Source organism: Eleutherodactylus coqui, chromosome 6 (genome assembly GCF_035609145.1).
Source record: "Eleutherodactylus coqui strain aEleCoq1 chromosome 6, aEleCoq1.hap1, whole genome shotgun sequence".
NCBI classification, from domain to species: domain Eukaryota; kingdom Metazoa; phylum Chordata; class Amphibia; order Anura; family Eleutherodactylidae; genus Eleutherodactylus; species Eleutherodactylus coqui.
In genome coordinates, this window is record NC_089842.1 from 233,909,727 (window position 1) to 233,935,281 (window position 25,555).

General features: G+C 46.6%; 1 protein-coding gene across 6 annotated transcripts in view; it reads right to left on the bottom strand.

Annotated features, from left to right (window-relative positions):
• Positions 1 to 2,501: 2,501 nt before the first annotated feature.
• The window catches only part of MEF2D (myocyte enhancer factor 2D), a 182,587-nt gene continuing 159,533 nt past the window's right edge, over positions 2,502 to 25,555 (bottom strand). For 2 of the 6 annotated variants that reach the window (XM_066609107.1, XM_066609109.1), the window contains 9 exons: positions 21,270 to 21,407; positions 20,995 to 21,129; positions 19,380 to 19,590; positions 19,233 to 19,289; positions 16,187 to 16,377; positions 15,137 to 15,157; positions 14,366 to 14,495; positions 11,380 to 11,536; positions 2,502 to 10,045 (listed from right to left, as the gene is read on the bottom strand). In XM_066609107.1, the coding sequence (XP_066465204.1) occupies positions 9,721 to 10,045; positions 11,380 to 11,536; positions 14,366 to 14,495; positions 15,137 to 15,157; positions 16,187 to 16,377; positions 19,233 to 19,289; positions 19,380 to 19,590; positions 20,995 to 21,129; positions 21,270 to 21,407 (1,365 nt within the window). In that variant the 3' untranslated portion in view covers positions 2,502 to 9,720. The remainder of the gene's footprint in view (positions 10,046 to 11,379; positions 11,537 to 14,365; positions 14,496 to 15,136; positions 15,158 to 16,186; positions 16,378 to 19,232; positions 19,290 to 19,379; positions 19,591 to 20,994; positions 21,130 to 21,269; positions 21,408 to 25,555) is intronic. The other 4 variants (XM_066609112.1, XM_066609111.1, XM_066609110.1 and 1 more) reach the window with 4 other exon arrangements.

The window sequence follows — 25,555 nt, forward strand, 5'->3', positions numbered from 1 at the left end:
TGTGTCCTACTGTATGTGTGTTTAGAGAATCTCTCCAGGTTCCTGATCAGGGATAGCCAGGTCCCAGATGAAGTCAGTAGGGCTGACCTTATTGGGACGGTCACCAGGTTTTTAGGCAGGGGTTCCCCACTTTCCCTGGTTAGTAAAGGACAGGGGCCTTCCATTTTGCCTGGAAAGATGTAGTTTGTAGTGCAAATACTTGATAAGTGTGTTTGCGGGTTTTAAATGGACACACTTGTGGTCTTAACATTATCCCTGTCAGTACACATATCTTCATATCTCATCCCATCCAGAAATATTAGTGTTGAGTAGGTGGCATCCAATGACAGCGCAACCCCTCTTCTACTAATGTAGGTGGCACAGCTGTATGTTTGATATTATGGACCTAAGCATTGGCTGAAGAGGTGCCATCTGCTTAATAGGAGGTACACTGACTTTTGACTAGGTAATGTGATTATGTACATTATCATACATAGTGATTAAAAAAGGGACAACCTCTTAGCCAAGACATTGCCCCTAGTGGTAACTGGTGGCAGCCATTTTAACATGTGACTCTGTAGCTTTGCTTATTAAAAACAGAGCTTGGACCCCATAAAGATATTCTATAATGAATAGGTACAGAACATTGCACCTTAGAATGCTGTTCAAAATTGGAGTTACAGTTTAAGCATGGGAGGGTCATAGGACTGGTAGAGGGCGGGGTCAGTATTCAAGGGTGGGGCAATACCAATAAACTCTTCCTAAAATGTGGGCAACTGCACATCATTTGTGCCTGAGCTCTATTGTAGAATGGGGTAAGAACAAGGTCTCAGTCCGTGTATAACCCAGTACGCAGCAGACATCGCGGCTCCTCCCCTCCTCACTGCCTATCCAGCTACTTCTCTCTGAACTCCTGGCGCTACAGATTGTTAGTTATTACTGGCTACATCCCCCATCTCTAATTAGCCCTCCATTAGTAAAGTATCGTGCTTCACAGTCCCTTCCCCCAACTTCCTCAGGGTTTTTATGCAAATCTGCAACTTTATGGGGGCCAGTTTTGTGTATCCAAGCATTATGAAGGAACCTGGGAATGGTGTTGGTCACTGAAGGAGTTTCTTCCTATGAGTGGCTACAACAGCCTCGAAAGGGCCCATCGGCTACACTGGAAGTGAAAGTCTCGATATCTTATGTCATTGAGCTATAGGCTGTGATGTCACTATAGCTGCACTAGATGGCGCTATGTCATTGGTGTAGGATCCGGCTAGAGCTACATGCTGGGCCCCAAAGCAGCAGATGAAACAGGAATCGTAGAGAGAGTAGAAAACAGAAATGAAGGACACGGACGCTGGATCAGAAACGTGTCTTTTTTTTTTTTTAATATTAAACTTTTTGATTAATTTTTTACAACAAATATAGTGAGAGTTTTCCAACAAAACTCATTTATCTTCTCGTGTATGTCTCTGATAATAGAATATACAATACTGCATCACCATACAGCACAAAGAAAGAATCAAGGGAGGGAGAAAAAAAAGATGGTGGCTCACGGCCGCCATCTTGGGAGGGGGCCTAACAGCTCACTTGGGAGGGGATTTAATATAATCAATTGCTAATTAAATCATATTATAAAAATTAGAAAATCTTCTAAGTATAGCTGTGGCGGCCATTACTTTTATTTTGGGACAACCGATAAAAGGGATATCGGCGGTATATTGAATAAAGTGCTGTGCCACTTACGTACAGCAGAAAAAGCCGACGGTCACGGTGGTTGTCATCCAACCTTCTAAAAGTCCTGCTCGAAAATCTCCCTAATTATATATATATATATGGTCTAGAAATTTATCATCGTCGAACTAGGTAGGTTCTCCAGTGGCGGCCATGTTGGTTGTCAGCTACCCATGCACCGTTTGTACGCCACTGATGCCTAGATTATGAGGACCAGGGCAGGCATTTATGTGGGGTTCACATGCAGCCATATAGCTTCTATAGGCACACTCTTACGCCACTGCCAAATTAGTTTGCCGATGGGACGGACAAATATGGAAATCGAAAAGAATAATGGTGTTGCCCTTGGCAATCCATCGGCTTCCTCACAATATTTTGTAAATAAGGACTGGAAAACGAGAAAAAAAAATTCTAAAATCATCCTCAAGTATCTGAGAAGCTTCCAAAATTACTTACGGCAATTTTATGTCTACCTACCAAAATAGTACTAAATTAAAAAAAAAAAAAAAAAGGCCCAGACCAAGTAGCGCGTTACCGGCATTACGTCGGGTAATTTTGGTCTGGTACCGGTCTATCTACTACGTGTCCACATTGGTTGCTTAAAATTGACCATATCTAATATTTACACTACGTTGTCGGCTTGATATACGTAATATCAGTCCTATCATCTATTGCTTCATTAAATATATTAATTACATGTATATAATAGACCTTCTACCAATCTACAAAAATCTCCGCAAAATTCGAGGAAAATCTGAAAAGGGGGAAGAAAAAGTAGGGGAGGATCAGGTGGTGGTGGGGGGGGGGGGGGGGGGGAGGGGTCGATCAACAACAAAAATAACGATAAGAAGCTGTACAGTTACCATCAGGTTTATATTCAATTATTATTACAATATACTCTGACAAAAATAGAATTTCATCTCATATCAATACGACAAAAAACATCTCCCTGTACTGTAACCATTTGCTAACATTTCAGTACTAGTTATATACAATTGGTCAGGTTTTGCTCACGTGTGTGTGGGTGGTGGATTGGGTGGGAGGGGGAGGTGACGTGACCACGATGGAAATGTGGTGGACCAAGGGGAAAAAAGTGCCAAAAAGGGTTGATAATTTAGTGTAGAGAAGAAATGACGGTTATAACGATGTGATATATGCCCTGGCTGGCTCCAGTATGAAAGCATTTCCGTTGAGGGTCGATTACAATGCCGATGGGGTCCTCCAACTTCCAATTACCGTACATCACTTTGAACCTCCATCGTGGTCTTTGGAGATTGTGACTCTCTTTAGTGCTCCTGGTGCCTTATTATACGCACTAGCTAGGAGATGTTAGGCGTCACAAATCTTCAATTATAGCTGAAGGGGTCTGAACACAATTTAGTGTCCTGTGAGGTCCATGTTTTTATGGAACCAAATGGAAGTTCTCCTCTGTCTGGATGGTATATCATAATATGGTAACATGGAACTCCCCTTAAAGGACAGGTTTGGTTAACCACTACAAGTTTTCATCACTTCTAATGAACCCCATTTTCTCTAAAAGGCCTTCATGTTGGAGCAACAGGGCAATTTCCACGGACAATCAACAGTGGACTTTTGTGGTGGAGGCTGCCATTTTGTGTGATTGCGTCTATACATGCTCTTTATTAACATTACTGAGGTATGAAACAGAAAACAGACAAGGCTATTCTGTGAACAAAATATTCCACCATTTTGGAGTCAGTTTTCCAATTCTTAGCTAATTAGAATTTGATCTACAAAATGGCCGCCTCCATAAGTGATTCTCAACAATTATATTCTTTAAGGAATTGTAGATGGAAATCCATACATTAATGTAAATGTGCAGGTAACGTGCAATATTTGGCAAGATCATGAGGATGCACACAGTCACCATGAGGGGATCATCTTCTTTCTGACCCGTAACCAGTTTGGTTTTTATGGTTCATCCACAAACCAGAAATCTTTTCCCCTGACCATTGGTTCTTGAGTTGATCTTCCACAGAGTGTCGGGACTTGCAACCCTTTATGTTTTGACCACGAGGTGGTTGAAATGATGTCTTCAAGATGTCATGAAGTAAACATGAAGAGTGAATCTGAGGTGACTTTTTTTCAAAATGGAGTCCCATGTGGACAATGGTTGTGACGGCTGCCCTGCTCTCTCAGAAGCTGGCAATGCTGAGTTCTCCATCAACTTCTGTGCCTCATTTTTGTCTTTCATTTAGACGCCAGGACACTTTTAGAAGGCACTTAACCCATATCTCCTACCCCTCACCAAGCTATGACCATGTTTTATCCAGGCAGAACCTAATATGCTACAACCTAGGATGAAGCTTTGCAGAGACTTGTTTTAGTATATTTTTCTGGTGGAACAACATAGGACCTTCCTTACCATGAGATGTATGAGTCAAGTTTGAGTATGGAAGTGCGCAATGGTCAAGTCATGTCACACCATTGACCCCTTTAAAAAGAAAATCTAAAATGATAGATCGGAGTATATTCAGTAATTGAACACAAATGTTATGACTCTAACTTTAAGTTTCCTAAGATTATTCTAGATGTCTCCTAAAGGAGATGCTCAGATCTTCGCTAAAAACTAACCTGCAGGACTGGGGCTGTAAAGTATCCATCTTTCAACCCACATTTAGGCTGAATTCACATGGTCATATTGCAAGTAGCCTCACAGAAAGTTGGGCCAACTTGCAATGGACAGTAGCCACATATTCGGCTGATCTGAACATTGGATGTCCTATTCTCATCTGTGAAAAAGGATGAGAATAGGACATGAAGGCATTATTTTCGCATGGAACATCAGACCATGTGAAAAATTGCTCAATGGTGTCACCTTCTACCCATGGAATACACAGACGGCACGTGGCCTGAAAATCCGGCAATGTAAATTGGCCCTTATGACGATTTCTAGTCTTGGGAGAAGACCTCAAACATTTTCCCACCTATTCCATCAGACCTAAAAGAACCTCGATACCAAGCATCTTTGACCAGGTTGAGATTATGGACATCTTCTACAGGACACAGGTCCATGTTTTGGGACCCCGTTTGGCTATAGAAATTGACAACACTTGCTTATTATACCTTTCCGATAAGTGTGTTGAAGGCTTTAACCTGAAATACAACTCAGTCTGAGCGTGCAATCCAAAAAGTTTAGGGTAAAAGGCGATATGGTTGGGGGAATAAGTTAAAATGAAGCATGAAGACCTCAGCCTCCTGGTAACCCACTTTTTAGATTTTAGCTCTCTACCAGTTCCCTTTCCATATCCAAAGTTAAGTGTATGAATATAGTACCAGTAGCACACCTTTTGACTGACCCTTATTGACGAGGGACCTGATATAACATAGAGGCTGTTGTGGAGTATATAGACCATTCCAAAGCTACCGTATGACTGATCAAAAAGCATCCATCTACTATGAGTGGAGAAGACAGCCATTGTATATGATAACATGCCGTTGTCTGCGGCACCAACAGCTGCTTCATGAATAACCGGTGACTTAGGCTACATGGTAACATTTGGTCCCACAATTGCCGCAGTACAACCCCAATGTTCAGTAATAATAAATAAGGACGCTAATGACCATGTAATTGCCCTGCAATTGTGTTACCGAAAGCCACCGTGTGGCCCCAACCCTAACACATTCTACACCTACATTTCTGCTCAAGCTATTCTTGAACACTGGCTGCCAAGATTTGGGCAAAAATTCCATTAGGGTAGAGAAGCTCTTAAAGGGGCTGTCCAAGAATACAAAAAGGTTTGCAGTTTTGTGTGTTTGTTCATCTGTCCATGGACTGTGTCGGGTATTGTAGCTCGTCTCGAGTCAAGAGACTACAGCTCAACCTCAATAGAAGACACAGCCATAGAAAAAAGTGGCACTGTTCCTGGAGAAAAGCCTTTATCCTAACCGACCTCTATAGAAATACATATTTAACCAGACCAGAAATGTGTGTACAGGAGAAGGGGTCGGTTTACAGTTCTACCACAGCCATACTGACACCACTAGGGTGATTTTTTTTTTCTTTCTATAATCGGTGTAAACTCTTGACCTAATCAAGGTCTAAGTTAACGATGTACCAACTAAGATCAGAAGAAATAGAGGATTGACCATCTTGGATTGTTTGTGGCCAGTGGTGCCATAATCAGCTTTTTTGGGGCTTGATGGCCAATGATTTCAATGGGTAGGCTAACTTTTTGACATTTTAAAACGGGGAAACTTTTTTTTTTTAGGGCATAATAAGACCCATTCAGGTGGGTGATGCAATATTCTGTTATAGAAGGTGTGATGAGAACAGTTGGCTGTCTGTGAGTCGGTAGATCTCCTTCTAATGCCTAATGGCCATCTTAAGAAACCCATGGATGGGACCTACTTGTACCTGTGATTTTGTACATTTTTTTCCATCATACTCATACGGGATCGAAAAGATAATAGTTCTATTCTAGGGAAGATGGTGTTGTGTGGCGCAGTGTCATCTCGAGATTCCATGTACCATTATGTCAACTCTGTACAAGAGGATTCCTGGCTAATGCTCATTCATCCTTTTGAACTAAACGTCCCCATATAGCAAAAAAACCACTATTTTATAACTTTGTTATAAAAGTTTATGCCTTTTGATGGCAGCGAGATGAATGACTGAAGAATGAAAGTGCATGGAGGAATATACCATTTACTGATAAAGGGGGGGGGTGCAACACGCCAACAGCCTTCCCACCCCCCAATGCATCTCAGTGGTGGATATCAAAGACCCAATGGTCAGGATACTGAAGGGAAAAGCATAGACGGAGACTTTGGTAAGTAACCACACTTTTAAAAAGCAAGATATCATTTTTTAAACATATCAGTGCATACTTCTTATATGAAAATATACACAATTATATTTCGAAAAAAAAAGAAAAAAAAAAAACTAATGAAAAAAAAAAACCATTAAAAACAAAAAGAAAAGCGAACCAGCCAAACACAATATATTAGCTATTTTTTTTTTTTTGTTTAAATTTTAAACGCTACAATTTTGTTGAGGTTACATCTTTTTGTCAATTTTTTTTTTTATTATTTTTCGGTGTTTTTTGTAAATATTACTTCATGCATTTTACACCTTTTTTTTTTTTTTTTTTTAAGTCTTTTGAGAATAAATATGCTCCTTTTTTTTTAGTTCTTTTTTTATTTTCTTCACTCTTCTAAAAACTGCAGCATTTAACTTGTAATAGTTTTTGTGTCGTGCAAGTTTCTGCCGCACCCTTTAATAATAAAATGAGGGGAAACAAAATGGAAAAAAAAAAAGAAAAAAAAATAATTTTTGAACAATAATAAACTACTCTACAGAACGCAAATTTACGAATATAAAAAAATATTCACAATGTAACTGTCAACAGCACAAATGAGCACAAGAAATAATATTAAAAATCAGAAACAAATATTTATACAGATAAAAACAGGGTGCGGGGAGTATATATATATATATATATAGATTTTTCTTTTTTTTTTAAGATTGTCATTTTTTTTCCTTGTCTTGAAAATTAACGTGTTTTCATTTACATGTGTGAAAAAAAAAACAAACAAAAAAAAAAACCCTGGTTCTCTAAGAACCTAATCAAGTTGCCATTCAGATCCGCAAACGTCCATTTTCTACCATAGCAGCCCGCCGCGCCAAAATGATGAACGGTACAAAATATTTTGATCTTTTTGGATGGTTTCGTTTTTTGCTCTATTTTTGCTGCCATTTCTTTAATAAATTACCTGTTTTTTTAATTTCTTAAAATACCAACAAATTAAAACTTCGTTAAACATTATATACATGTTTAATTTTTAAAAAGGAACTGGACTGACCGGCGTACAATCTAAGAAACGTATCTGGCGACGGCCGCATTCACGCGGGGCGAGAAGATTGTGAGACGCAGTAAATCCAACCCCTTACTTGCAATGGGCGTATTCACATAGGCGACTTTTCTCTCGCAGTGATGTGCGGGATCGAAAATGTCGCCCGTTGAGTCCCATATTCGGCCATGCGGTGCGATTTTGACGCAAAATCGGATTTTTACAAGTGCATCATGGGTCCGAGTCTCTTGAACCGTTATCGCGCTCCCCCATTTAATACTGTCTAAGGCCCCTTACATTCTCTGAGCCGATCCATGAAAGTTCTGGAAGTGCCAAATCAGGCATCGGCTAGACCTGAGCAGCGCTGGATGGACCCCATTGACTAATCATTAGATGCAGCCGGCTTCTGGCATGCCACTGGGCATAGTAGCACAGCACGTTGCGCTACTATGCCCAGGATTTGATGCCGAGTCTGATGTAAACATGCCCTATAGGTCGGAGTATGTGGTGACATGGGTGCGGCAATGTATGAAGAAGTCTGCTTGAGTGTTCATCCCTCTCTTATACTTGCCGGACCTGAAAAGTTAGATAATGTTCTTCATTACTTGAGTGGCAGGCGGGGGAGGGGGGGGCACTATATAGTAAAAAGCTGGAGAAGAGTTTAGAAATTAAAAAAAAAAAAATTACGGAAATTTTTAGACGATTTATAAGTTACCGTTGGACTGTGCCAAAATAGCAGCAAAAATAGGTGGCAGTGTCTGTAGTATGTCCTGTTATGGGACGGGCAATGAGCGGGCTGCTATGGATGTACCTGGACCCCCTAGTAAATTATCCTTTAAATCCAAGCCTTCCTTTCCAGAGGGAATTCTGCTCTCGGGGGAAAAGAAGGCTTAGAGCCCGTCTACACTGACTTCGGCACTATCCGCTTAACGTACAGAGTTCAGGATTAAGTCCCGGCCTGACCGTGAGTCCAGAGGCCAGTACTCACTTCCGAGCTCTGCATGCTAAACAGATGCTGCAGTGGGGACGGGCCCTCAGAATATAAAAGATCCAGTATGATTTCACTTCTGATTTTAAAATGCTGGAGGGGGGTAGATTGGATATATATCATATACATATAATATATATATTCGTATCTTGCAGTCATACTTAGCCTTTAGTACATAGAAAGCCCATTTGTTGGGTGACTGCAGTGACAACGGGGAAACCCTTGTCTCCTCGAGAAGTGAAATCACACGCTGAGCTCTCTTCCCTCCAAAAATAAGAAAACCGCATCTAAAAGAATAAATATATATATGTATATATTATATAGATTTCTTGTTTTTGTAAATTTTTTTGTTTTTCTCTTTTTAAAAAGGCGTTGTCTGCATTATGATAAGAGCTCCATGGCTTGCGGAGGTGGCGGGGAGGTTGACAGTGCAGTCACAGTTTCTTTAGATATGTCTTAGTAGCTTGATCTCTGGACGGTCCTGTCTGCGTTCCATCTCCTGGGAGCGAGTCGTTCGTTTGGAGACTGGAGGGAGCTTTCACGACGGGTGGAGGAGGAGGAGGGAAAGGAAGGCGGCTTTTCCATGGTGAGCCATTCCCAATAATATGCTGATGGTTAATTTGAAAAAAACCCATTAAAAGGTCTGTGAAGCAGCTAGGAATTCAATTTCCAGTTTGTCAATGAGGGGCTGCTCTGCCAGGCGGCCACTTTGGACTTAACCGTTTCACGAATGCCAACGACAACAAAAAAAAAATTAAAGAGTCTGCAGCTTCCCTTTCAAGCAACCCAGTAGCGAGCGGCCCAACGACAGATCTCTTCAGATAAGCAGAGCGGGGTGAGGCGGTGCATCAGTGAGGATGGAGGGCAGTGGCGAGAAGGACTGTAGCAGCTGTGGTCAACGAGACAACAAGGTAAGCGGTTGGCTTTGGAGAGCTGGAGTCGTACTCGGCATAGGTTTGTAGTGCAGCCATGGAGTCCCATGTCCTCTGCAGACATTGCCTGAAGCACTGGACTAGGAAGAATACCTACCAAATACTAAAGCTATATCTCAGGCAGTTAATGATAGGTTCCCACCCTACAGCATTAAACCTCACTGGTGACTAGCTCCTGGTTGCACACCCCTTCCCAATCGGCACCTCATCCTTTAGGCTGGCACCGTTGTATGCCGCAAGCGTTAAGAACGAGGCCGTGGGGTGGGGTGGGGACTAGCGGAGCAGTTATGTTACCCATGCGTCGAGCCGCATGCGTTTTACAGACGGGCTTTCGCCATCCGTGTCGCCCGAGGGTCTCAGGAGACCAAGTGAGGAGGTGTAGTCGACCCTTCCATCCTCTCGGTCGTTGCCTTCAAAAGAGCTAGCGTTGCTGCTGAGGCTGTCGACGGGAGAGCGGCCGGTGGCGTCGTGTCGGGCTTGGTGGGGAAAGGACGTCAATGGGGTGCCCGTGTTCCGTTCACGGTTTGGAGATGGGGGTTCTTTCTTGATGCATATGTTGGGGTTGGTGTTGACCGTCAGCGTAGCGGTGTGTGGAAGCTGTCCACTGGATCTGTAGGAGGTGAGGAGGGGCGGGAGGAGAAAAGGAAAGTATTTAACAATCGGCAGAGAAGGAAACACAGCAGCCGCACAAATCTTGGCCCTCTTCTGAGGGTTTGCTACAATGTATCAGTGCGGATTAGAGCTGGAGTCCACACTATTTAGCTCACTGATGGCAGGCAGGCAACATGGCAGCTGCAAGGCCATTTATGGAAGCAACTGAGAACTACCCAGAAAATGCAAGTTCTGTGGGAAGAGATGACTCATGTGACGTGTAACGTATGAGCGCTGGATCTCGGGTTTACAATCGGAGCGACGGGAGGATTTAACCCTCTTTGTGAAATCAGAAAACTGGCAGAACCAGAAGAGAAGTGTGGAGTCATCTGCGCCCCTCCCGATTCGCCCAGTTCCCTCCCTGTGCAGTACGGCCAGACCTTGGCATACAAGACACGAGAGCTCTGAAAGGGCAAGAGGTGACATTTAATAAAAGCCAATTAAGGCACCTCCTGCTCTGTGTGCCTTCTCACTGTCAGCCTGTGTGGGGAGCTACAGAGCAGATAACGTCCCTCATCCACCATGTATTCTCATACAACCCAGGAGCGAGCAGACGCTTCTGGCTATACGACTGCCTATATTATCCCAGCAGGGGTCAGTAGGCAACGGACAATTGCATCTAGTATACACTAATGATAAGTCTATTCTTCCCATCAGCCACCACAACATCTAACAATACATTAAATTCCTATCTATCCATCTCATATCTAGCCCATCTACCGGGTTTCCCCAAAAAATAAGCCCTAGCATGACTTTTCAGGATTTTCGGAGAGGGTTGAAATATAAACCCTAGTTACAGTTTATAAACAAGTCAATAGGAATGCCCTGGGTGCATGAAAAGTGCCACAGAAACGCAATTGCTACATTTTTAAAGCGCTTTTCCGGGTCAGCCGAATTAATAACCCAACAGGCTCAGTGCAGGTCCTTCCCGCTACTTTCCAGATGGCTGTGATTGGTTCTTTCAATTGCCACAGCTCAGCCAATCAATGTAGCGCTCAAAGAACCAATCACAGCCATCACTTTATGGAGGCGGGATTTATGAATCCCGTAACCAGGAAGTGATTCTGTGTGGGCGGTGGGAACCTCGCCGGGGAGCTGGAGAGCAGCGGGAAGGTCCCGGACCGAGCCTGTTGGGTAAATAAAATAAGACATTTCCCCAAAATAAGCTCTAGTGCCTCTTTTGGGACAACAATATAAGACCCTATCTTATTTTCGGGAAATCACAGTATTCCAAATCCATTATCCAATATGCCATATCCATCCTGTAGGGGGCAGCGGAGAGCAGATACGTACACCAGATTACTTAGCGACACTGGAACCATCTGCTGCGCTTGGTGCTGTTGTGGATGGTGCTGCTGCTGTTGCCAGGCGGACACGTTTCCTAATGACAAGCCTCCTGGAGAGCTGAACGTGGAGAGCGAAGATAAGTCTGCGCTGGTCAGCTGGTAGTCTGCAAGAAAAAACATCAAAGGGGGTGTCAAGGATTAGAAAAAATATGGCCGACTTCTTCTAAAAACAGCATGACGCCTGTCCACAGGTTGTACGTGGTACTGCAGTTCAGTCCAATGGACTTCAATGAAGCTGACTGGCAGAGTACCAGACACAATCTGTGGACAGGGGTGACGCCATTTCTGAAAGCAGGGAGCCACGCTTTTTTTAAAAATTCTGGACCATGCCTTTAAGGGCTGGTCAGCAGACATCTCTAGGGGGCTCTGTGAGCGGATGCCGCCACCCTGGAGGGTAAAAGCTCCCCCACGGAAGAGACATTTACTTCTATGCATTTTTTTGACTGCAGTTGTGCATCCCTGCCGGCCCTCCAATCTGCTGGGTCCTGGTTTTGGCCATCCAAGATGACCGACGCAATCCCAACAATGCATTGGTAATGTTAGACTACTAATGCACTATACCTGCTCTCTAATTGGCCAACCCTGATCATGTGAACAGCCCCAGTCAATCAGAGAGCGGTGCACAGTGTGTATTCGGTAGTTACAAAGTTGCAGTGGCCATTCTGGAAGGCCAAAAATGATGCCTATATCTGACGGATCGGAGGGACAGCAGAGTGTCCGTGTGTGCGTGCGCAACCAATGCAGTCTACTCCTCACTGTGAGGGAATGCAGTAACCCCGCAGTCAGCAGGACGAGGAGGGTGAGACCCCCACTGATCCACAGGATAGAGCAAAACTTGCAATCTTGATACAACCCTTTTAATATACTTTTTTCACTTCCTTGCCACTTTCAAGATCTCTGCTAGCGGTCAGTGAATACAGTAATCTGATAACCCCTGTGCCCGGTCCTGCTCACCCTCGCTGGGGGTGTATAGGCCACAGCGGCAGATGTCCCCTATAGGCTCCCAGCATTAAGTAGAACCATTTTTCATAGTTTTCTTTGGGGAGGGGGTCGTGTTTGCAGTATGGCCCTGGTTCTGTAATTTTAACCCTTGAGCATTCTCAGCGTATCTATAGTGAAACGTAATCAACGAGTGATGATGAGGCGGCCGGGGAAAGTAAAAGCGAGCAATCTCCTAAATGACTCGCTGGAGATATAAACACGTGTAGACTCTCTCATCCGTGACAGCAAGACATGTGCTACAGGAAGGTCAGACAGGTCATCCTGCTCCCACTGCATATACCGAAGCGGACCAGCAGAGGGCGCTACAGGCAAGGTCTTGCTGCCTTTCGTCAGCCTGATCTACATTGCCCTGGGGTTTACAGTAGAGGGATAACGTGACTTTCCGCACCCTCCCTGTGTGAGGATGACATCCTGCACAGAACAAGTCTGTCCGGTTCCCATACAGGTGCGTTCAGGACCGCGGCGCTGTCAGCGACAGAAACCAATTATTCCACCTCAAATATATGCTACTAGGGCCGAAACAAAGGTGCGGTGGAGGCGGCATTGGTCACCGGCAGCATGTGTGCCCTCGCGGCCAATGGCACTTACAGAAAGCATCATCTGATGGCCTGGTTGGAGTTTAGAGGGAGTCGCCTGGAAGCAGCCGAAAGGGATTAGCGAGGGCTGGCACACAACTCATGGCTTCTCCTTCCAAATTAGGACTTCAAGTGGCAATTAGTGGGCAGAAATGCAGCCATAGGTACTATCCGTTGGAGTGCCCTAGAGGGGTTGGCCATGGAGGTGAAGTCCTTACCTGGACCTGCAGCGTCAGAACCTCCACCTTTGGCCCAGTCCGGAGAAGGTTGGCTGTTCCACTCATTTAAATGACTAAGCCCCTCCCCTTCTCCATCATGGCTGATGCAGCGGTGTAGAAGGGGGTTAGCTTAAATGTTCCGATGAGCCAAATACCACCCCCTGTTCCCCGATGACGTAGTGGGCACAGAGAAGGTTCATGCCACATGACCCATGCTGGAACGGGGTTGACAGTGGGGGTTCTGACACCGCAGGTCTGGGTAAAGATCTCACCTGCCTGGACAACCCCTTAAATGGATTTTCTGAGACTAATGCTGACCTGCCATCCATGCACACCTGACCCGGACTGCAGCAAGGGCATCCAACGGGCCAGTAGTGCATCATTTATTTCGTGCTTTAGGTTTTTTTTTAAGTCTCAGAAACCCCTTTAATGAGGCAGCTCTTTTGTGTCTTAAAGGGGTTGTTCTGAGTTTTAAATTTAAATGGGTTGTCCAGTTATAAGCTATAGACAGCTTACCTTCAGGGCAGGTAATCAATAGTAAATCAATGGGGTCTGTCACCCAGGACCCCTGCCAAACAGCTCTTTGCCGTGTCTGTGCACTCATACACTGAGCTGATATTGGCAGGAAGCAGACAGCTCCATTCTTACTGCAGTGGACAGGCTGGGTATTGCAGGCCATATTCCCATTAAAGTGAATGAAAACTTAGCCTGCAATTCCAAGCCTGCCCACTGCAGTAGGAGCGGAGCTGTCTGCTTCCTGTCGATATCAGCTCAGGGCCTGAGCTTGCTAGCCTTGGCTCGTAGCTGTTTGGCGGGTGTCTTGGGCGACTGATCTCCGTAAGTCCTACTGAAGGGAATGGGAGTTAAGGAAACAATATGGCACAACATGCTACACCGTTTGTGTTAAGGAAACAGCGTAGCATTGAATGGGAGTTACGGAAATGGCGTAAAGCTGCCATACTTGACGTTTTCCGTAACACCCAGTAAAGTCGGAAATCCAGCTGCAGGTTTCTCATCCTAGCCAGGAGGTGCTGGGATGGGACTACCCCTTTAATAGTATGGTCCTGTTACCACCATATACCCAGTATACTCCTTGTACAGCCCTCTGCGATACGCCAGCCATAAACAGATTACAAACCTGTGTTGTACGCTGTGGACATGGCAGAAAAAGGCAGTCCATGATGTGACAGTAAACTTGGTGTCGCCACTGACACGACCGGTGTGGTTAAGGAGTGCGCTGCTTGGGAGACTCCTAGCCGCTGTGCGTTCTGCGAGAGGGGAGACAAAACACAAAACCGTTGACTCGGCATAATGACCCCCATGATCCACCATTACCATACAGGAGAGAGCTGTCCGACCGCACCCAAGGGGTAAGAAGTAACTCTACATCCAACTATTTAGGACTGCCGTTTCCTCCCTGTATATCTCAGTGGACACAATGGCCGCCGCCGGCTCTATTATTCCTCCGGCTAGTATACACGCACATTCCGTGACGCTTGACCTCAGCAGTTCCTGGGGCTGTGAAGCTTCCTTCCCCCAGAAGATCAGACAATGAGCCTTTCATGCCTCTGGATCCTCACAAGCCGCGGTCTCCGGGTCAGGTCACACATCCATGGTGTGAATGAAGAAGGCAGCGGGGAGGGTAACTTCCTGCAGACATGACGCCCACGTGACTGCCAGTAATAGTAACGCCAGTGACCCGGCCACGGCGAATCTTGTGGCTATATATGTACGGGCAAAAAGCTCGGAAGTATTAATATTGTGGAGGCCTGAAAAACCTCAACTGGCCACTAGGGGCGCTGACATCTCAACCCCAGCAACAGCCCCCCCGCACTTCTGGTAGAGAGAGGTAAAAGCAGGCAAAGGACTCACAAGTGGCTATGAGAGCTAAGCAAGCAAGGACACTCACCATTTCCAACTGATCCTCCGCCTGGGCGCAAAAAGCAGAGTAATGAAAGAGAGAGAGAGAGAGAAATGTGGCTGGTTAGTAGGAGGACTATTTCATGGAAACACATATGTACACAGGAGACTCCGCCCACAATGATGGTACACGCAACATTATAACTTAATGGGGAACTCCAGCAAGAAGGAATCAATCACAGTAGGAATGTCTCCCGAGCGAAAGGTTGGGGTCACCCCTCTTCTGCACACCTCCTGCCCCCCAGGACTCATAAAGGGGATATCATACTGATTTTACGCATATATGCAACCGCCCTTTAAAATTACCAAAAATTCTAGTTTAACCCCCAGGAGGAGCGCTGAGGGGAGAGGACATTACAGTATAACGGGGTCTGTTCATCCCAAACTGTACGGCTGTAGATTCTACCAGGCATACAGACGTGCTGTTGTAAGGCTGAAGAATTTCCACACCCTTAAACGCCCGGAGCTTCAGTCAGGAATACTGAATTTACAGCTGTCCCTTTCAGTCAGTGTGTGCAGAGGAGAGGGAGGGGGAGACTAGCGGCAACATAGAAGATCTGTGACTCTCCTGTCTCTCTCCTTGTCCCAGGAGACGGGTGACATGATGTTCTGTTCATGTTAGCACCCCCTCATCACTCATAAAGCATATTTGCTCTCTGATTGTTATATAGGTGGTTTTCTCCAGAAAAGGAGCGAAATGATGGAGGACTTGCGAATCTAATGATCTTCTACACCATTTAACCCCACAGATGCTGCAGTCATTACTGACCGTGGCATCTAAACGTTTTTGCAAAAAAAAAAAATGTAACAACTTTCCTCCCTTACGCAAGGCTTTAAATATAGAGGGAGAGCAAAAAGTCTAGCTACAGCAACCAATCACAGCGCAGCTTCCATTTTTTCAGAGCGGAGGAGATGTAAGCTGCGCTGTGATTGGCTGCTAGAGACAACTGAGGCTTCTCTTTCAGACCTCCTCCACTAGTCGTTCCCCGCAGCCCCTAGGAAATTACCAGCGGTCTGTGCAACGACTCCTTCAACTCACCAAGTGATGCATTAACCCCTTGCCGCCTTGTGAGGTGATGACACGCAAGTCTGGTTTGCGGCTGTTGGCTCCGAGCTGATTGTTCTGGGATGGAGGTGGAGGGGATTTGGCTGGGATCACTTTACCCAGGGTGTTTCCGTTCGATACCGGTATGAGGCCCGGAGAGGCTCGCGCGCTGATGTAGCCGTTGCCTGAGAGGTGAAGGGGGAAGAAAAATAAGTTACTTTATATGAATTCTGGGATGTGCCGGCGGCCATGTTGTCAATGCTGGAGAGTTTATGAAAATGTGTTCGTAGGCAACAGCAACCAATCACAGCTCAGCTTTCATTTCAAAGTGTAAGCTGTTATCCGATTGGTTGCTGCGGCCAACACCAAAGAGTCGGTTTCCACCCCTATGCCTGTTCTATGGTATATCACAGCACTGCCTGCCTCCACATACACGGGCACACATGTAGGCTGGCACTGTACTGATCGCTAGGAGTCTGGGGCATCTTACAGGGTCGGTCATATATGAAGCAGTGCCAGCCTGGTAAGGGGTTTAATGAGCCCCATGTGGGAGCTTGTCGGAGAGCAGGGATGAGGTACAGGCGGGCCGTTGCTCAGGGTCCTCCGGCCATACTCCAGTTTCCTGCAGCGGGCAGAAGGCATGCCAGGAATGCTGGGTGACGTCAATGGTGACATTCACAGAACCAGCCTGGCCAGGATCTGTAACAGCTGATGGGGACGGAGGCCGGGGTTCCTGCAGCTCATGTGCATCATGACTTATCCTTGGGGGTGAGGATGGGGGGGGGGGGGGGGGTGGACAAAACTGTGAGGATTGCTAATTGTTTAACAGGGAAATTTGGGGTGGGATTAAAATGATTGGCTCCGCCCCCTAAAATAACAACTCCCACTGATGATGCACCTTTCTGTGACTATGCTGATGGCAGAGGACCCCTTACTCACTATTAGGGGGCGCTCTCCCTCTGTATACAGCACATAAGGCGTGAGTGGAGGGTCCTGGGAATATATATTTATTGTTCCATTTATGTAGCACTGTCGCTTTAAATTATCAACAATTTTAAGCAAAGGCTGCGTTTTCAAGATCTGAAGCTGAAAGCCCTTCCGTGCTCATGTATCCAGGGAGGTAATCCTCTGGAAGCCGTATGCCACGTCCTGATACTTTGTTACAGTGTATCAGTGCAGGCTGCAGTTTTTCACGGTGATCCACGTCCAAATCCGGACCATCTGCGCTGCGTGTGAATGTACTGTAAGGCCTTGGTAGCGGATCCTGCATCCACTCCGCGTCCTAAACGTCTTCCACCGATTGGACTAGAAGTCCGTGCGGTCATCTATACAAAGCTGGCTTTTACGCATATATACGGGTTCGTTTTTTGCACATGGGCAGGGAGAGAAAAAAAAAAAAAAGTTCCGACACGTCTCTTCTTGACACACGGATCCACCGTAAACGCAAGAGCCGCAGCAGAAGTCCTGTGCGAAAATCCAACGCGGCTTCCATTGTGTGACTGCAGCCCATATCTCCGGGCGCAGCGCTCCACCACAGAGGTGTCGGGAAGCTGCAGCAGGACTTTTGTTTAAACTGTCCTCCTATTGTCTCGCTCACAACCAGTAGAGGTCCCCGTGACATCTGTGAGCGGGTCACCTGCACACTGGTGTCCGCTACAATTAGGGGGAGAGGAGGCTTGAGCGCCTTAGACAGCACCGTGAAAGTGGCGAGGCATCTGTGCCGAGGAGGGAGGGGGAGGGGAGCCGGGGTCTGTATCACATCTAATAAACGTTAATGAAATCATATTAATCAAAGCGGCAGCATAATTATGTGTAATGTCCGTGTGGCTAAATGGTGGGGGGGGGGTTGCCGAAGTAACCCTTTAGTATCCAGATGAACAGATGGCGTTACCCATAGCAACCAGTCCCATTCTAAGCAGGAAGCTACAGGTTGCCATGGGCAGCAGCACCTCCTTTAAGGTACGTGCACAGTGCCACAGGAAGTAGCAGCCATTCATCGGAACGGGGTGAAAAAAATTATATCATGTCCTATTCTTATCCGATTTTGAGCTGAGAATGGCGCCGTGCGGTCTCCGGCGCATCGGGCAGCACTCAGGGGGGCTGTCCGTGTGCTGACCCATGCAAGTTGCGGCCAAGGATCTCGGGGGCAGCTTTTTAGTCATCCATGTACCTTTAAGAGGTGAGGATTAATGTCTGGGCCACTCCTATATGGGCTATGCTCATCTGATATGAACCCGCTACAGTATATGCTGGCGCTGACCATGACATCACATGCCACAAGCAGTCTTGCCCTCCATAACATGTGTGCAGGTTACTCCCTCACTAATCTGACCTCCTCACAAATACTTCAATGTGCTTCAATAATGTGAAAACTGCTTTCTAATATCTTATTCCCACAATGAGATACAATCTTTTGAATTTACAGGCCAAAGCCTGAGGCTGCACTACTGAGTCACCTGCACTACTGAGTCACCGAGGGCAACATGTCTCCATCTGATGTCTGTCAGGTGCAGCTTTGTCGTGGAGACTTTGTGACATATGTATCCACAGAAGGTCTCCATGACAACGCTGCACTTGGCTGAAAGGTAGAAGTGGACTTGTTGACTCGGTAGTGCAGCCTCAGAGGCTTTGGGCCTGTAACTTCAAGTGATCATATCTCAGCCTAGGAGAAAGATATTAAAAAACGGTTTTCACATTCTTAATGTTCATTAAAGGGTCTTTTCCATTTTAATCAGAAGGTCTCCTTTAACAGGATGTACCACATCTCAGGGAAACTTGTCTACCTTGTGAAGACTAGCTGTTATTAAGTTTTATGAGTCAGGGAAACAGAAAAAAAATAAATAAAAGTACAGTTTGTCTTTGTGGTGTTCTGGGATCACTCTTGGGTGGTCCTGATGAACCATGAACACACACAGACACTGCACTGTCACTGGGATACCATGTGGGAAAACGGGCAGAACACATGGCACCAGTCCTGTTGTCGGCTCTGTGAAACCACCCACAATGTCGAGCGGTGCGTGGTCAGTGGGGCGGCACTCACCTACGGGGCTAGGGCAGGTTCCGTTAGAATTGTTAAGGTCTCCCCCGAGCATCGCTCCTACAGATACAAAGAGAGCGGGGTCAGTAGCGGGCAATCTATAGATGTGCTACCCATCGATGGCATGGTAGCGCCTTGGCACACACTCACCTGCACTGGCTGGCCTCTGAGGTAGCACTGGAGACACTGTGTTCCTCTGTAGAGTCTGCGGCTGCGGTGACAGGAGCCTGGGGTCTGTAAGTGAGGCCGTCATCAGCGACTGTGTGACCAGCGACCCCCCGGGGTTGCTGAACTGCAGTGCATTCTGGTTGGTCACAGGTACAGTTACTGGCATAGCAAAATTCGGCGCAGGAACTGCAGACTGAAGACACAAAACCAGATCAGAAGGGAAACCAACAGCGATGGCAAACAGCTTAAAACCGATGCCGTAACCCATAGCAACCAATGACAATGCGCTGCAGGTTGCCGTGGGTTACGACAACTTTGCCTTGTGCACCAGTTTTCTGAATTTCCCATCATCCTCGCATCCAACAGTCTGGGCGGTTCTAGATAACAAGTCATTTCTGATACAACAGGCGGGTACACATGGCATCGACGGCACGGGGGACGTTCTCCACACCCAGCGCCATCATCACAACATCCCACTGCAACTGGAGAGAAACCATGCGTTATCAGTAGAGGGGAACATCTCACATGTGGAACTGCAGGCCGCCATTTTATCCTCTGAGGTGATAATTCAAGATGGCGGCAGCTTTCGCGCTACGGTTAGGAGGTTAATCATTGGACGGGGGAATCGAAGCCGGTTAAGAACTTTCAAGGGGCAGGAAGAAAAAAAAAATAAGCCAAGTCGCACACAAGATTAGGACACCTTGGTTATGGGTTAATAGTAGGGATTGGATGTTGGCTCAGGAGGCGGCCATTTTATTGTAGACCCGAGGCGGCCATTTTATTGTAGACCCTTCTTCCTCATTAGTCTGGTGTTTTAAGGCTCACTCTTCTCCGATTACAGAACAGAAGCGGCCATTTTGGAGCCTGATGGATAGGACTGCAGCCTATCAAATCTCCAAGGTGATAGCAAGGAGGTAACAGGCCGGCTTGATTGACAAAATGGCCGACTCTGCTGTGTGTAGGTAAAGGAGGCTCGAACTGCTGTATATCTCTCCCTTATGTGAGGTAACCAAGGCCAAATGAAGCAGAGCCATGCAAGCGCACACCCCGTGACCCCATAACCCCTCAGTTCCGAGATGGGATTTCGGAGGCAGGTTGCTTCCGGCCCACCCCAAAGATGGAGGGTTAGGGTCTATATGAAGCAGTACTGCAGGTTCTTACGGTGGCAGGAGGCTCATATGTAGGAGGCTGCCCCCTGCTGTGTGCCAGGTAGTAACTCATTGGCCATCGGTGTCACCATTGATGGTTGTTAAAGGGCCAGACACTGCTAAATGTCTGCAATAGTGGGAGTGCCAAAACTAAGAGGGTGAATAACCAGGCGGATTTGCCTTTCAGAAGTCTGGGGAAGCCTGGTGATAGCCTCTAAAAAGGCTTTGGGAGGCTTACGAGGGCAGCCTCTGGTGTATATAACTAAGCGGGAGGGCACCGCCCACTGCCCACTGCGCCCAGCAGTCCAGATGGGATACATTAGGGCTAGCGGATGGCTACACAACAAGCTGGCGTGACGTTGTCAGCTGCGGCCGCCATGTTTTTGGCGCCGGACCCCAGAACGTGCAGTGCTGCTTTGGCCTGTGGCTCCCGGCCCCGCGGTACTCACTGTGAGTCTATAACTCTGCATCATTTTATCAAACTCCTCGTCAATCTTTTTATATTTCTCCTCCGTCTGCGGAGTCAGCGCGAACACCTCGTCCGCGTCCGGGCTCTCGTACTCCCTGTGCTTCTTGTTCAGCGCCTGCTTTTCCGGATTGGGGAGGGTTTGGTATTTTTATAATTTTTTTTTTTTTTTTCAAGGACAATGGAAATAAGGAACAAAAAAAAGAGAGAGAGAAGAAGAAGAGAGATGAAGAGCGGTTGGCACGGCCGGGTACTTACGCCATAGCGTTTGAACAGAATATCCAAGTCTTCGCTGGCTTTGCGATATTTGTCTTCCATGAGAGGGCTCTGGTCAATGGAGTCGTCCCCGTCGGGTTCGGGGCTGTCGCACCCATTAAAACCTTTCTTTCTTAATGTCTGAAATCACAACCAGGAAAAACTCAGCTCTGAACCTCTTGTGCTCACCGGGCGGCAGGGAGGGAGGGGGACCCACAGCGAGTCTCAGGGGCCGCCATTTTGTGGACTACAGGAATTTTGAGAATGACTATTGCTTTGACGAAGCTCTTGGTATCTGCCCGGTTCAGAGGCATGAGGTGCCCCCTGTCATCGGCTCTTGGCAGTAGGACTATTAACAGGGTTGTCCACTTGTAAACTACTGATGTCTATTCTCAGGATAGGTTATCAGTAGAAAACTAGTTGAGGTCTGCCACCCGGAGCCCCCTCGGATCAGCTGCAGATGAATGCTGATGTGTGCAGGAAGAAGACAGCTCTGTTCCTACTTCAGTGGCCAGGCTTGGTATTGCAGGCAACTTTCCTATACATTTCAATGGGAACTTTGCTTGCAATAACAAATGTGACCACTGCAGGAGGAACGGAGCTGTTTCCTGCACACAACAGCTAATCGGTGGGGATTCCAGGTGGCGGGCCTCCACTAATCAGTCATCCTGAGGATAGACCATCAATACTCCACAACGGCACAGACCCTATAATCAAGTAAGTCTACAAAATGGCTGCATTCAATACATGCAATAAGCCTATGATCTCCACCCATTATTCCACCGGACAGGCTTCAATTCTTATATTCTGTGGCCCAAATCAGGGTCTGCGGGGGCCTTTTTAGGGCCTCTTTTTTTTAATCTTTGAGTCACACTCATAATTCAACCTGAATACTAGTGCTAGATAACACCGCCACCCGGTGCTGCCATAATACCCTCACACAGTGCCAATGTAGTGATACAAGTTTACACCACGTGGAGGAGGTCGGGGGTTACTTACCCGATAATTGGCGCCTCAAGGCCTGTTTAAACAAAAGCGATTGCCCGATTACCAATAAGCAATTGTAGACGACCGCCATGCGGTGACACGGATCCGTACGCTAAGACGACAACATACTGAATTTGGAGCATGGAAGTTCATCAAAGAGTGATGAACGGACACCATCTTAATGAACCCACTGAGCATTTATCTGTCAAGTGCCGACAACTCGAAGGCCGCTTTTACCCGGCTGCATCGTGGGCACCATTAGCATGGCAGAGAACCCAGACAATGCCACTCATGTGTGTGCAGAATCAGCGACAGCGCTGCCGCCTCTCCGTGAAGACTGCGATGGCACGTATGATTACACCGTGTGCTACAGGATAGAGGCAGCGAATACGCCCGTGCGACTAGGTGATGCTGATGCCACGTGTGGACGATGCCAGGACATCTGCCAAGGTAGCATTTAGTCGCTGTCTACAAGCTGCTCTCTCCTCCCGCAGGTAGGGGGCTCTGCAGGATCACATTTACAGGACGTCCTGGCAGCGCCAACGGTAAATGGCAGTCACGGAATCTCTTAAAATCGGCTAATGGTTTCCTGTTGCTTGTGACCCAGCATTTAAGCAGAGTGCAAATGGCGATTAAATGCATTTTGGATTTTATGAGCGGGCGCTGGGCTCGCCTCATGTGCACTTAGGACACGAGATCCTGCTCTCCGCGTCTGGGCATCAGGATGCACTCAGATCAAAGTGAAAAGTTTCTCCCAACACATCAAAACATTGTAATTTTTCTTCCTGCGTTGTACGCCCGGACCTCCTCCTCCGGACGCGCCTGCTGCGACATCCTACCCGGAAAAAGCAAAATGGCTGCCGATACGCTAAGAACAATGGCCTGCACCCAGCTTTCTTGGGTTCCTGAAAGGCCAGTGTTCCAAAGCAGCCAGGTCTGGTATATAATCCGGACCCATTCCCTCTGATGGAGCTGTAATAGTAGCCATTCCCCGGGATCTGTGAGGGCTGGAGGGGGCGCTCAGAGGGCGGCCGGGATCCTCACACTCCTATATATATCCTCCAAACAATCACAGACTGCAAACTGAACAGATTTTCTTATTTCAGCAGCATAAGCGCACAGCAAGCACATCGGCCATATGGACCCGGGACATCTGCTGGAGGCAGAAGAACAGCACTAAGGAAGTCTCTCAGGTGACAAGACGCCAGCGAGTGCTGCGCCCGCACCCCTGCCCGCTCAACTGCTCCGACTTCAGTCCTTCCAGCAGGTGCAAGTACCAACCGACAGAAGCCACAGAGCTAAATGGTGTTAAAGGGTAGATTCACCTATGTAACCAGTATACAGATAATACCCTACAGACAACTTATACTGGAAATATATGACATTACTGTACTGATCCTGAGTTACATCCTGTATTATACTGCAGAGCTGCACTCACTATTCTGCTGGTGGAGTCACTGTGTACATACATTACTTATCCTGTACTGATCCTGAGTTACATCCTGTATTATACCCCAGAGCTGCACTCACTATTCTGCTGGTGGAGTCACTGTGTACATACATTACTTATCCTGTACTGCTCCTGAGTTACATCCTGTATTATACTCCAGAGCTGCACTCACTATTCTGCTGGTGAAGTCACTGTGTACATACATTACTTATCCTGTACTGATCCTGAGTTACATCCTGTATTATACTCCAGAGCTGCACTCACTATTCTGCTGGTGGAGTCACTGTGTACATACATTACTTATCCTGTACTGATCCTGAGTTACATCCTGTATTATACCCCAGAGCTGCACTCACTATTCTGCTGGTGGAGTCACTGTGTACATACATTACTTATCCTGTACTGCTCCTGAGTTACATCCTGTATTATACTCCAGAGCTGCACTCACTATTCTGCTGGTGAAGTCACTGTGTACATACATTACTTATCCTGTACTGATCCTGAGTTACATCCTGTATTATACTGCAGAGCTGCACTCACTATTCTGCTGGTGGAGTCACTGTGTACATACATTACTTATCCTGTACGGCTCCCTAGTTACATCATGTATTATACCCCAGAGCTGCACTCACTATGCTGCTGGTGGAGTCACTGTGTACATACATTACTTATCCTGTACTGATCCTGAGTTACATCCTGTATTATACTCCAGAGCTGAACTCACTATTCTGCTGGTGGAGTCACTGTGTACATACATTACTGATCCTGTACTGCTCCTGAGTTACATCCTGTATTATACTCCAGAGCTGCACTCACTATTCTGCTGGTGGAGTCACTGTGTATAGATGATATGTCTTACAGCCTGTAGTCACACCAACGAGCTCCGGCTCTCCTATGTAATGTTTGCTTTCAGTTTGGTATAACACCAGTATACTATTTTTTTCAGAAGCCAATTCTGCTGATGCTTTGATCTGGCATTTTTGTTGTAATCTGACATACGGCCTCTGGAGGCGCTGTTCTATAACAAAGTACAGAACCAGTTCAGTGTTCCTCTTGGCAGGACGATGTAAATGGCAGCTCTGACTTATAAACAGTCAGCACAAACACAGGGATGAATGGGTTCTGTGTTCTGGAGCCGCCGGCCCGGTCGGTTTCCCAGAATATTTGGAGAAAATCAACAAGAAAAGTCCAAAACCCTCTATAACCGTCCCGTACGGCCGCTGCGCCCAATACAATACAAACACATATATATATATATATATATATATATATATACACATTCTCAACCTTCTAAATTAAAATGTTGTCATTAAAGTAAAAATTTCCAAGGCACGACGTATGTAGTGGGACTACAGGTCCCAGCAGGCGCGGATAAGTGTTTCAGGACTGTACTGAGATTTTTGGCTGCAATCTGCTTCCCTGAGCAAATCCCTACCTTTCTTCCCCTGACTTAAAGTAATCATTTCATTTTTGTCAGGTTGATCCAAAAATATCTCGGCAGGAGCGCCGTCCGCGCCGCCAGGACGATGCGTTATCACCGGCGCACAGGCCATCTGACAGAACTGTGCTGACGAGCGGGAAATCACCGGCCGCTACCATAAATGTATTTCTTATAAATTTCTGGGTTTAGAGAAATAAAGCGGCGCTGGGCGCTGCGGGTAACCTCGCGCTTTATTAATGGCATTGAGTTACATTACGGGCAGCCTAAAAAAAAAACCACAGAGGAGCGCGACCCGTTCAGCGCTGCGCCGAGGAGGAAGAACACAGCGGGAAACATTTATCAAACGGTCTACAAGGAAAAACTGTCTTTGTTGCCTGTAGCAACCAACTGCCGCGCAGCTTACATCTCTTA